We start from the raw sequence: 12,867 nt of genomic DNA on the forward strand, positions 1-12,867 counted from the left end.
TCTGCTCGGGGACGACTAACAGAGCAAGCTACGCTAGGTGGCTCCGCACTGACTAAAGGGGCCTGGCTCGCTATCGGGTGGTTTTCAACAGTGCAGAGCCGAGTTTCCAATTCAGAAAGCCTTGCCTCCAAAACTACAAAAAGACTACATTTGTTACATGTACCATTACCACTAAAGGAGGCAGAGGAGTAACTAAACATCTGACACACGGAGCAGGTGAAAGCAGGAGATAGAGGAAGAGAACTGGTAGCCATGCTAAGCTAGAGAACCAGATACACCGCTAAAAAGTGAAAAATAAAGACTAAAGATCTGTAAGAGTGAGCGTTAGAATATAACAAGTATGGGATAGAGTTAACTATGCAAGATGTGTAAATTATAGGGAGAAATAAGGTGATTATTAGTAGTTCAAGGAGAGCGAGAACTGTCACAGTGCACACACAAAGCAACAGGAAGTGATGCAATACGTCTTACCGCAAAGCAAAGCCGTCAGACCCGCAGCCATCAGATCAGGCATGAGGAGGGAAAACTGGGCAGAAACCTTCAAACACACTAGACTGAGAGCTGAAAGCACCCAACCACAGAGCCACAGCCAGGATCAGGACCCACAACCAGAACCAGGTACCATGGCTTTGGCAGAACTAACAGTCAGCCACTTTAAATATGTTTTAAGGCTGTTCAAATGTTTTCATTTTACACTGATTAGGGTCAAATGTGGAACTAACGAATACAAAGAGTCTTTAATACCAACTTTATCATAGTCTTTCACAAGCTCAGACCTTTTAATGTTATTGGTTTCATTCCTCCACAAGAAGTGGAAAATAAGCGTGTTGGCTTCATTTGTGTTCTTTGAGGAAACATATAGGGAGTGGCAGGGATAGATCAGTTTGGAAACACCTTCAGCTTTACACAGAGTGGTTCCGCCAAAAATAGTGAGGTCTCTGGTTAATCAGTGACTTAGTGATTTCTTTCTTTCATATCCAAAATACGGTGGTTAACAATATTAGTGTCTTCTCTTCTAACTGAGTTTTTAGATATTTTCAGTCCTAAACATTTAACTTCAGATTAAACTCTGACAGAAGCACCAGAGGAGTCAGAGCTTGTATGAATAAGGAGCAGTTCACATTTTTTATGTTAAGAGATAAACCAGAAGCTTTGGAAAATTCTGAGATAATACTGAGAGTTTTTTCTAGCATTGATTTATATTTTAAAAAGATGGATGTATCATCTACAAACTGTCTTATTTTAAACTCCTTGTTAAAAATGGTTATTCCTTGTATGATATTGGAATTGTTGATAGATAATGTTAACAGTTGTGTTTCCAGTATAAAAAGTTTTGGAGAAACGGGGCATTCCTGTCGAATTCCATGTAACACCATAAATTTAGGAGTCATTCCTGGGTTCAGAGAGACTGAGCTACTGATGTCCATGTAGAGCATTTTAATGATGTCACAGAATTTACTCCCAAAGCCCGAGAAATGTAATGTTTTCAACAAAAAAGGGTGATCAGTTGTATCAAAAGCCTTGAAGAAATCAGCAACACATAACTGTCTGTTTCGATAAACTCTATAATCCAGCAGGTGAAGAATCAGTCTGGTATGGTTATGTATGTTATGTATGTATGTTACCCTTTCAAAGGCTGACTGACTCTCATCAACTAATTTTGATAACCCCATATCTAATCTATTGGAATATACATGTGCTAAAAACTTACATAGTAGTCATGACATAGTAAAGTTATTGCCCCCCAATTATCTAGCAGCATTTTATCCTTATTGGGCTTTGGGATCAAGGTAATGACCCCTTTTTATGGTAGGCGACAGATGACCAGATGAAATACATTCTAAAAGGGTATTATATAGCAGTAAAATTCCACTGTTAACCCATCATGTCCCGGTGACTTTCCTTTTGACATCCGTCCAATTGTGACGTCAAGCTCTCTAATACTAAGCTCCTCCTTCATACATTGTCTAAAATTCCCCACCAATTTTGTTACAATCCCTCTTTTTTTTAAAAAATGTTTGACAATCGTCAAATGAAAATTTTGATAAATTGTAATAGAAAAGCCTTATTTCCTAATTTATTTGTTCTTGGTTGTTAGTGCTAATATTATCAATAAGTAGTTTATTAATTTTCTTTCTCGTTTGTCTTTGTTTTTCAAGACTGAAGAAACAGGAAGTATTTTTCTCACCTTCCTGTAGCCAGCGGGCTCTTGAGCAAATAAATGCTCCTTTAACTTTTTCTACATATGGATTGTCCAATTGACTTTGCAGTTTATTTAATTAAACGTGTTCTTCTAAAGACAGATCGGTGGTTTGGCATAAACTGTTCATATCACTTATATGATCTTGTTGTTGTTTCTTCTTAACCTCAGAGATGTGTTTACTAGTTTTGATAGCAACTTCTTTAATTAAAAATTGAAACCACTCTAATTTACTAAAAGAAGACATTTCTAATTGCTCAATTTCTTTGAACACATTTTTGGTTACAACTCCTCATGGTCTTGAAGGCTCCTATTAAATTTCAATAGAGTTAGATATGGGCTGAACCCCATTGATGTCACTTGTGTGGTTAAATATATATATCTATATAACCTGTTGAACAGGGTTATTACTCCAGCTGAGATACTAATTACTAACTGGATGTTATATTTAAATTATTAGATTTAGATGTTAGATGCATGAGTGTATACAATACATACATATACAATACATTTTTCTTTTTCTTTTTTTGTGAAAAGAATTAAATTTAACGCGTTATTTTCCTTTTTTTATTCTAGGTCGACTCCAGAAAAAAAACAGATCCAGGACTGGCACATTGGTGTTCAGACGGCAGTACAGAAAAAACTGACATACTTAGAATAAGACTAATTTTAAAACTAAAAGATTAATTTGTTTAATCTCTGTTACCACACCACATGTTAGTTAAACCTAAAAAGTTTAACTAACCCTGAATATTTTCTCTGCCAGCTGATGAATTGGTGAAATAAAGACAGATAATGCCTTATTTAGAGGCTGCATCGTCCCTGCCCTGTTCACTCTGTTATATGGATACGCCGATTGTGAGTTTTCTAAATAGCTTCCGAAGGACACCAACTTTCACCAAACTGCTCTCGGTGAGTAGATACACGTATTTCATGCCAGAAATAAGGTCTAGGTTGAAAAGAGAGAAAAAAAAACAATAAATATGAAGCAGTTGGTGATTGACGTGGCTTCACTATGTCGTCCACCATAATAATGATAATAATAGTAATTAATGTAATTTTATAATTGTATTTATCATATTTAATACACATGCTATATTTTCTGTGTTCTTCTTTCTTTCACTATGGGATTAATAAAGTATTTAAATTCTGTTTCACACAAGTATTATTGTATGCCTGCCTTATTAGGAGAGATCAGCTCAAAATGCTCCCAGACAAGAGAAAATCTCCTCTTTCTGGCTCCATGAACAAAAAGGCAGCTAGTTATGAATAATATGTTCGCACCATAAGGTTCTAAATCGACACAATATGAGGGTAGATCCATTGCGTTTCGCTGGCGCTTATATATTTAGAATTATATTATGCGCGAAGCCTTTCTGAACCGGTCACGTGGTACGGTTGGTTCGCGGGGCCTCAAACGTCACCACATACGTCATCGACACGCGCATCGAAAGCCTCTTGACAAAATACATCCTAAATTACTCGACACAAGCTTGACAGCCTCTACACGGATAAACACACCACTATTGAGAAATATATTACGCATATTGAGAAACGGCCCATGCTTCGATAGACACTTCGCTGAAACGTCCCCCCCCATTACTCAACACACGCTTCGAAGCCTCAGCACATCTTGGAACATCATTAAAGGAAGCTGCATGTAGGTAAGTCCAGAAAAAACACTTGCAGAAATATCTTCAAAGTGCTCTGTGTTATTGGTTTGATTCCTGCACCTGGACACGGGCAGTCAGAACATGCACCAGAGAGTGAAAAAGTTCAAATAACCTGGCTGCTATTCACATTTAGCACGTCCTGCTAATGCTAATGTTAATGCTAATGCTCTGTAAACCGTTGTACTCAAAGCAGAAACCAGAAACACAACACCAACTATAGACTTCAATAAGCCGGTCAGATGGACAAATAAAATGGAGCTTTGTCCTTTTAGCTGTGTGTGAAACATACTTCTGGGCCCTTTTCTTCCTCTTTTCTAATCTTTTTGGACAGTTTTTGACCATCTTGTCATTTTTTTCCATTAAACCTGCAGTTTGCTTAACTTCTTCCTGTACTTTTGTTTAAATCTTTTGTGTTATTAAAAAGTTTGATAAATGTAAAATCCAGAATTTCTTTCTTTCCAGACTTATCTGGGTATCATTTGGCTTTTTGATAAAACTGTGGAGCGAAAACATGTGATATGATGCGTTTAATGTACACTATACCATATTTCATGATTAGATCTTAAAATGGGACTTAATTATGGTCAATTTAAGTCATTTAGTTGCATTAAGAGTTTATGTTGTTTGAAGAGGAGTCATAGCATTATTATAAAGACTTACACAGTTATCCTCAGTATCAGTGTCTGATTTATCAGATTTACACTCAGAAGCCCATTAAAAGGCAGTCTGACTGTCCTCTGCAGAAGTGTCTTATGAAAGCTTCATTATTCAGTTTCCTTTACATATCCAATATTTTCTTTTCACAAATCAACTAGGATTGACGCCATGATAAAAAGGTTGTACATATACTTACTCATAAAGTCCAGTTGCCCACATCTGGAGTTAAAATGGAGCTAAAATTATCTTTATTAGGATGATCTGTGCAACTTTTAGGAGCTGATACACAACAAAAGATCACTTTTTACTCTTCAACTTGACACATAAGTTTACCAGTTAAGATAATTTCATAATCAAAATAAAGGAGATTGTAGGTTATGGATCTGAGAGTTTCCTTCATTTCAAGCTTTAGTTTTCACTAAAACAGCTTTCTGGAATGAATCACTGGACGAGCACTTCTGATGCCAGAAAAACAATCGTTTATATTTAAATGACGGCCTCAGAATGGTCCACTTCATGTTGTTCTTCAGAATGTCTCAGATCAGTCAGACAGCTCCTGCTGACGTGCTGTTGGCCACACAGAACTAGATCATTCCCCCACTGAACCATCACATCTTCTCAGTTTCAAGCCTCAGTCCAGACTGAAGCTCCCTGAGAACTGAACTGTTCAAAAATGAGCTTCAGAGTGTAAATGTGACAAAGCTGAGATTACTCTCTGTTACTTTCCTGGATCCCTGACAGCTTCTGGAAATTAGAACAAATTTAGAAACAGAGAAAATCTGAACTTCAGTCTTTGGGATTATATTGGGACCCTTTCCTCAAACAATATCATTGTCTTAATGTAGTAAAATGATTTAATTTGATCATATTACACTGACTCAGATGATATTTATTGGATATTGCACATAGTTGGTGTCGTTCTACAGAGTATATTATTTTAAAAAATTCTGAGTTTGATCAAAAAGCTCCAAATATTTTGAACTGTGGCCTTAGTGGGTCTTTAAAGAACCATTTCAAAGTTCACAGGGATTTAAATAAAAAACAGTTAAGTTAAATTAAATGTGACTAGATGGTTAATAACTGTCCAGAAAGGTTATCAAGAGAAGAAGAAAAGTAGGCGTAGTTTAACATGCTGCATGCCGCAGCTGGATCTTATTGTATGTACTGACAGTTGCAGACAGAGTCCATCAGTCGGAGGACCAGGACCAGAATGGAGCAGCAGAACCAGGATCTGAACCCCTCCACTAGGAACAGAGCCGGTTCATCCTCTGGTTCCACCGGGCTACAGGTCAGTGTGGAGGACACTGAAGACACAAGGACGAGGCTCCATGTATCCTCCGCTCGTTCTGCTTTTCCGTCAAATGTGGAAAAGTATCAGAGTTGATGTTTTTCCTTGTTAAAAACAGCAAAGTGTTTCCTGGTTTCATCTCTTCTCTCTGAGCTGTAGATACAGATGTGCTTAGACTGAACATGTGCTGCAGGCTGAATAATCTGCTGGAGGAAAATCAGTGGTTATCATTATTTATGTTTAAAGTCTCTGGATTACATGAATTAAACCTGTTGGTGGTAATACTTCTGGGTCTTTAATGGTTAGATGACAGGTTTGTAGAGCTCTCTACCTCAGTGTAAAGAGTTGTTTTAGAGAGAAACGAAGGCTGTGTTTCCCTGATGGCCGTTGAGCAAAAATATCATATCACGATTTTTTTTTAAATAAAATCACGATTTCGATTTTATCACAATCTTCAATTGAAAAGTAAAAAACAGACTACTTTAAAACTACTTTAAGCAGGCGTTCGAACCCCTCCTTTTCCACTGTCTTGAACGGTACCATATCTTTTGCAAGATAAAAGGTAACTGCTTCTGTTACCTCTTTCGATCACTTGCTTGACTTGTCATAGGAGTGCCTTTGTCAAATGCCTGTGTTAACGTCGTCTGTTTTGGTCTTACGCTAGCTGCTGCCTCCGTCTGCGGTGTCGGTGCCGGCGGGCTCTTCGCTGTTTGGCTCTCAGCATACTGTTTGGGATGCTTCTTCTTCAAGTGATTGAACAGGTTCGTCGTGTTGCCACCCGACGTACGAACCGTTTCTGTGCAAACTTTGCAAATTACATTTGCTTGCACTTGATCAGTTGCGGAAAATCCAAACCAATTCCATATAATGGAGGTGGATTTCTTTTTAGCAACCAACTCCTCCCTTTGGCTTTCAGCCATGGCTCTCCATGCGGCTACTGCTACACACACAAACAAAGAGGCAGGTAAGAAAGCACGTAACTGCCTGTAATTCGCTGTGATTGGTCGGTCAGGTTGACGACGTAATATGTCTGGTGCGTCGGTGCATCAGCATAGAACTGCAATTTATGGAATGTGCACTAGACGATCCCACGATCTCTGCAGTTTGACAGATCGTTACGGATTGTCTTCACGTTGCAATCGTTCATGATTTAATATCGTCATATCACCCACCCCTAGTTTAAAGAATGTCATGTATTACCATCACATTTACTTTTATTAATTCAAACCAGTGGTCATCAACCTTTTTCAGCCCAACATCTAAATGGTGTTTAAGTGAACAACTTAGATAAGAATGTGCTCCCTTCTGTCATTCAGAAATATTGTAGCACAAGTTTCTTTTCAAAGTTTCATCATGACAAAAAATAATTGGTAAAAGAGTGAAAAAGCAAGAGTTTTCTGCTTAAAAACCTGAATGCCTGCAGAACACATCAGAGAATTGTGCTGATAGCTGAGGGTACTTATAAACGCACCCTCCGTGTTCACGTTTGATCTGAGACATTGAGACCTGTGTGGCTTGGTCTGTCCAGGTCCATTTAGAATATGTTGGTTAGCGAAGGTTAGCTTAGAGAAATCTAAGAATCTAAGTCTTCTTCCTCTCTGTTATTGCAGGGATCCAGACGGCACAGCTGTGAGGACTGTGGGAAAGTTTTCAAAAGAGCATCACATCTGACGTATCATCAGAGGCTTCATACAGGAGAGAAACCTTACAGCTGTGGTCAGTGTGGGGCAACTTTCACCGCATTATCTGGTCTAAAGAAACACCAACGTATTCACACAGGAGAAAAACCACACAGCTGTGGTCAGTGTGGGGCAGGTTTCACTCAGTTAACTCATCTGAAGACACACCAACGTATTCACACAGGAGAGAAACCATATAGCTGTGGTCAGTGTGGAGCAGCTTTCACCATATTATCTGATCTAAAGAAACACCAACTTATTCACACAGGAGATAAACCATACAGCTGTGGTCAGTGTGGAGCAACTTTCACTCAATTATCTAACCTAAAGTCACACCAACGTATTCACACAGGAGAGAAACCTTACAGCTGTGGTCAGTGTTGGGCAGCTTTCACTCAATTATCTAACCTAAAGACACACCAACTTATTCACACAGGAGAGAAACCATACAGCTGTGGTCAGTGTGGAGCAGCTTTCACTCAATTGTCTAACCTAAAGACACACCAACGTATACACACAGGAGAGAAACCGTACAGCTGTGGTCAATGTGGAGCAGCTTTCGCTCAATTATCTAACCTAAAGACACATCAACGTGTTCATGCAGGAGAGAAACCATACAGCTGTGGTCAGCCTGGGGTAGGTTTCACGGTAATATCTATTCTAAAGAGACACCAACGTACCCACACTGCAGATAAATGATTGATTTAAATTCAACAACAAATTTTACAGCATATCAGAAAACATTCACCTGGGAACAGCAACAGGAACTACCAATCAGAAGCCTTTCCTTTGTTCAGATTAAAAATCTTCTTTGTTGATTACCACCTTCTCTTGTCAGGACTTTTGTTCTGAATGTTCTGTGGGTAGCACATCTTTGAAGAACGATTGAAAGTGCTTTATAATTTGTTGGGATTGTTTAAACTGTGGACAGATTTCCCACCGTTCAAGACAAACATGGCATCAATTGTGAGTTGATGGACAGACCAATGTGCAATCTGTTTGTAACTAGAAACATGTTTTATTTTGTGATACTGAACATGTGTTTTCTTTAGTCAAGATTCACAAAGTAGCTTTGCACCAGCTGTGGGTATTCATATAGACATATCACATCTGTAGAAACAATATATAATTTCACTTTGATGTGAAATCTAACTTTCCACTCATCTGTATTTTATTGTTCTACATTTTATTAAAGGTCAGATGTCGACATTTCTCATGTTTTTCATGTTCTTGCTACATAGATATTTTTGAAGAAAATGTGTGTTTGATTACGAGGGAACGTTGACCCATATCATCTTCCCCAAAGACCCAGAAATGTTTAACGCAATCTGAAAAAGGTTTGGAGTTACTCCCTGTACTTTCCAGACAGCTGTATGACGCTCATGACTGAAGCTGAAAGTTAAGGCTGTTCCAACATGAAAAGGGCACGAGGCTCAACTTCAAACTGTGAAACCTCGCAGCAAGGACACAAGTCTGCACAACATATCAGGAAACTGATTGTTGTCCGAGTTAAAAAAAAAAAAAAAAAATTCTATTGTTATTTATGTTTCCTACCTCAAGATCACTTGCCACACAAGGCTTAGACAGAAGCTGAAATAAGATGGATAGGAGGCCTTCACCAGCACAGTGTCCGTTGACTCTGCAACATCTTCTCACATAAGGTACTTGCTTTTTCTCATAGAAAACTTCATGATATTTTCTACATCATTGTTTAACACTTCAGGGAGACTTCCATAAAACAAACAATTGAGAATTTACTCGGGTTCACTGCTTTGCACTTTAAACATCATCTGCATCCTCATCATTATCGTCACTCTCTACCTGTTGATACATTGTGCGGGTAAGGGTGGTCTCAAACAGTCTTTAGAACACTCCTCTTGAGCATGGGAGACAACAACTACCACAGGTGACTAGTGTGGCTGCTACAACAGACAGAGATACTGAAGCAAGTACTCCGCTTCTGCGGCCAAACCACTTCTCCATCATGCATCTTCATTACCTGAAGGGGTCGTTGAAAGCAGGAACTCCCTGAGTTTTCTACCAGCTCTGCAGAGAGTGATTTGAGACCCTGGTGATGCTGCCATCTGGGGAAGTATGGTTAGGAATAAAGGTGCAACAAAAAATTCCAAACATTTTACATACCCCTCCTTTTTCTGCCAGCAGCATATCCAAAGTCCTATTTTGCCATGCCATAAAGGAAGTTGGACATAATTGTAGATGTAATTTATCCAATCAACATTCTTATTTATTATTTCCCACCAGAAAAGAAAAGATTCAAATGCTGAAGCAACTTGATTTCTAGCTTTAAGGTCATCTGGGACTCCTCAGAACCTCTATGCTATCCAGATACACTCTGTTGTCAAATGAACCTCCAGGCACAGTTTAACGCTTGAGATGTTGCAGCTTCTCCGGAGAGAGTCTGTCACCCAAGGCCTTAAAGTCCCCCACAGGGAACAGATGGAAAGGCATCAGTTGGGTCATTGTGGAGCTGCCCTGCCAGTTAGAAGGGCAGCCCTCAGTTTCATATCCTCACACAGCCACCACAACAACTACAGATTGGGCCAGGTTAGTGCTTGAATGGGAGACCGCCTGAGATGGGAGACCACCAGGTTGGGATGGGCGATATGACAATATTAAATCATGAACGATTGCAACGTGAAGACAATCCGTAACGATCTGTCAAACTGCAGAGATCGTGGGATCGTCTAGGGCACATTCCATAAATTGCAGTTCTATGCTGATGCACCGATGCACCAGACGTATTATGTCGTCAACCTGACCGACCAATCACAGTCAATTACGGGCAGTGACGCGCTTTCTTACCCGCCTCTTTGTTTGTGTGTGTGGCATCTACAAACATAGTTATTTCTGCATTTTCATAGGGAGTATCAGTCAAATCCGGTCTGGGCAAAACACTGATAGATATTTCTGCTATACAATCATGTGGCTCCCCATCCTGTGAAGTAGGCATCAATGTGGATGGATTAAGTGTAGTACATCGTTCCACAGTGAGGTGTGGCTGTGAAAGGAGAACAGTCATGCAGGAGAGATGTCGGGAGGGGGATAGATACGAGATTTTGTTCTGCAATAATATTACAGCCACAGCATGGGGTACCTTAAGTGTTAGTGGGTGAAATAACACAATGGCTGCTGATGAGAGCACTGCCATCGAGGCAGATACTACTGCTTGAACACAAGGTGGCAGTGCCCTAGCCACTGCATCCAATCGGGAATTGGATGCAGTGTAGGCAATTGGTCTGGATTTTCCCCCATGTGCTTGAGTTAACACTGATGTCATATATCCCTCTTTGCAATCCACTGTTTGGACAAAGGGTTTTGAGTAATCTGGTAATCCTAGAACAGATGAACTGACTAACAGTTGTTTTATTTTTAAAAATGCCTCGTCCGCTTCTGGTGTCCACACCAAAGAATCTGTAGCAGCCAAAGGGGTGTCATAGATCAAGGCAGATAAGGGGGCTGTAATGAATGCATAGTTCGATATCCAACTCCTGCAAAAATTAATAACTCCCAGAAAGGACATCATTTGTATTTTTGGTTTTGGTGCTTGCAAGATTGCTGTTTTTCTCGCTTCATCTAAATGTCTGCCTTCTTGTGAGAGATCGTAGCCCAAGTATTTTACAGTAGTTTTCCACAGTTGTAATTTGTTTTTACTGACTTTGTGACCCTGTTCCGCCAAGAATTGCAAAAGCGCTAGTGTGTCTATTTTGCAGTCTTGTTCTGTCGGTGAAGCCAATAAAATGTCATCCACATATAACAACACTTGGCTGCCATTTGGAGGATTGAATTTGGCTAGGTTAGCTGACATTGCTTGAGAGAATATTGTTGGTGATTCACAATATCCTTGTGGAAGTCTGGTATAAGTGTATCTTTTCATTCTGTAAGTGAAAGCAAACCAAAATTGACTATCTGGGTGCACAGGTACAGAAAAGAAAGCATTACTTATATCAACAACAGTGAAGTACTTATTCCTTGGTCACAAATCATTTAACAGAGTATTTGGATCCGGTACTGTGGGTGCCCGTGGCACAACAGCTATATTTACTGCCTGCAGATCCTGCACCATCCTCCAACCAGTGGAGGGAGGAGCCTTTTTCACAGGAAACAATGGAGTGTTACATGGAGAGTGGACATTCCACTATCACACCTGATTTCAGAGAAGCTTCTAAAATTGGACCTATTCCTTCCTCAGCCTCAGGTTTAAGTGGATATTGTCTATGATTTGGCCTGAAAGAAGAAAGAGGAGTTATACAGACGGGTTCGACATTTTTTATTAGTCCCACGTCTGCTGCTCCCTTCGACCACAAGTGTTCTGGTACCCCTTTTATTTCTCCTTCTTCACTTTCAGTGAGTGTCAAAATGGATCAGAATCTGCCTTTTTGTTGCCATATCTGTCCTTCTAGGTGCACATTTGGTTTTGCGTGTGTGGTCCAATTTAATGGAGTAGTATATGCATCCAATGTCTCGGAATATTCTATTCCTGGTTTTACTTCCTCCCAATCTGAGGCTTCTTCACATGCAGTGACAAACACACCTAAACGCCTCCAGTGGTCGCCTGTGGGTTTGGAAAGTGACACATGAGGTGCATTACGTGATCTTAAAAACTTCTTCGTGCTGGGGGAGAGTGAGCAACTAGCTGCGCAACAACCCTCTTTATTCCAGTATAAGTGTTTCAATTTTAACATGGTCTGTTTGTCTTTGAAGAATTGTTTCTCATACTTTCTGTCAGGCCCTTGAGTGTATTTATAATACATAGTGCAGTGTAATTCCTCTGGTGACCTGAGGGTGAGCTCTCCTGTGACGTGTTCCTTTGCTTTTTTAAGGAGCGGAAGCGCGATAGAACTGGGGCCTGTAGAAACAAGATCCAAACTATACCAGTATGAAGGTGGTCTCGCGTCATGCTGAATCATTGTTTGGGCTGACTTCATTCGGACAACAGTTAACCCTTTTTCTTCTGGAACTATCCCTAGTTTCAATGCATGCAGTATGTCTCTTCCCAGCAAGTTACAGGGACACAGAGTGGACAAGACAACTTGACAATCAGCACTCACTCCAGTCCGTGTATCTGTTACTGTTAAGAGTTTTGATAAACGCTCAGGATGGCTCTTACCATTTGCTGATTTGACCCAAACAATTTCTTTGGATTTCTCAACTCCAGGAATGTCATCAGGATGAATTACAGTTCGTGTTGCACCTGTGTCGCATAGAAAAGTCACCTCCGCCCCTAAAACGTTCAGTGTAATCTCAGGTTTGACATCATACTGTAACATTAGTTCAATTCCCTCCAGGTTCAACACTTCTTCTGGTTTCTCTTCCTCCATCCTGGTTACAGCTGGAGTTGTTATCTCTTTT

The 12,867-nt window shown here is 39.8% G+C and overlaps 3 protein-coding genes across 10 annotated transcripts in view; all 3 read left to right on the forward strand.

Annotated features, from left to right (window-relative positions):
* LOC140290202 (NLR family CARD domain-containing protein 3-like) overlaps positions 1 to 12,867 on the forward strand; it is a 556,114-nt gene that overhangs the window by 432,912 nt on the left and 110,335 nt on the right. The window lies entirely within an intron of this gene.
* The window catches only part of LOC140290593 (NACHT, LRR and PYD domains-containing protein 3-like), a 120,232-nt gene that overhangs the window by 85,950 nt on the left and 21,415 nt on the right, over positions 1 to 12,867 (forward strand). The gene's annotated exons all lie outside the window — the stretch shown is intronic.
* LOC140290560 (uncharacterized) lies at positions 3,650 to 8,677 on the forward strand. The gene is made up of 3 exons (XM_072379357.1): positions 3,650 to 3,864; positions 5,702 to 5,818; positions 7,429 to 8,677. The coding sequence occupies exons 2-3, from the start codon at positions 5,741 to 5,743 to the stop codon at positions 8,194 to 8,196; spliced, it is 846 nt and encodes a 281-aa protein (XP_072235458.1). The 5' UTR covers positions 3,650 to 3,864; positions 5,702 to 5,740; the 3' UTR covers positions 8,197 to 8,677.

This window comes from Leuresthes tenuis, unplaced genomic scaffold, assembly GCF_036924035.1.
Source record: "Leuresthes tenuis unplaced genomic scaffold, fLeuTen1.0.hap1 SCAF_1, whole genome shotgun sequence".
Lineage (NCBI taxonomy): Eukaryota > Metazoa > Chordata > Actinopteri > Atheriniformes > Atherinopsidae > Leuresthes > Leuresthes tenuis.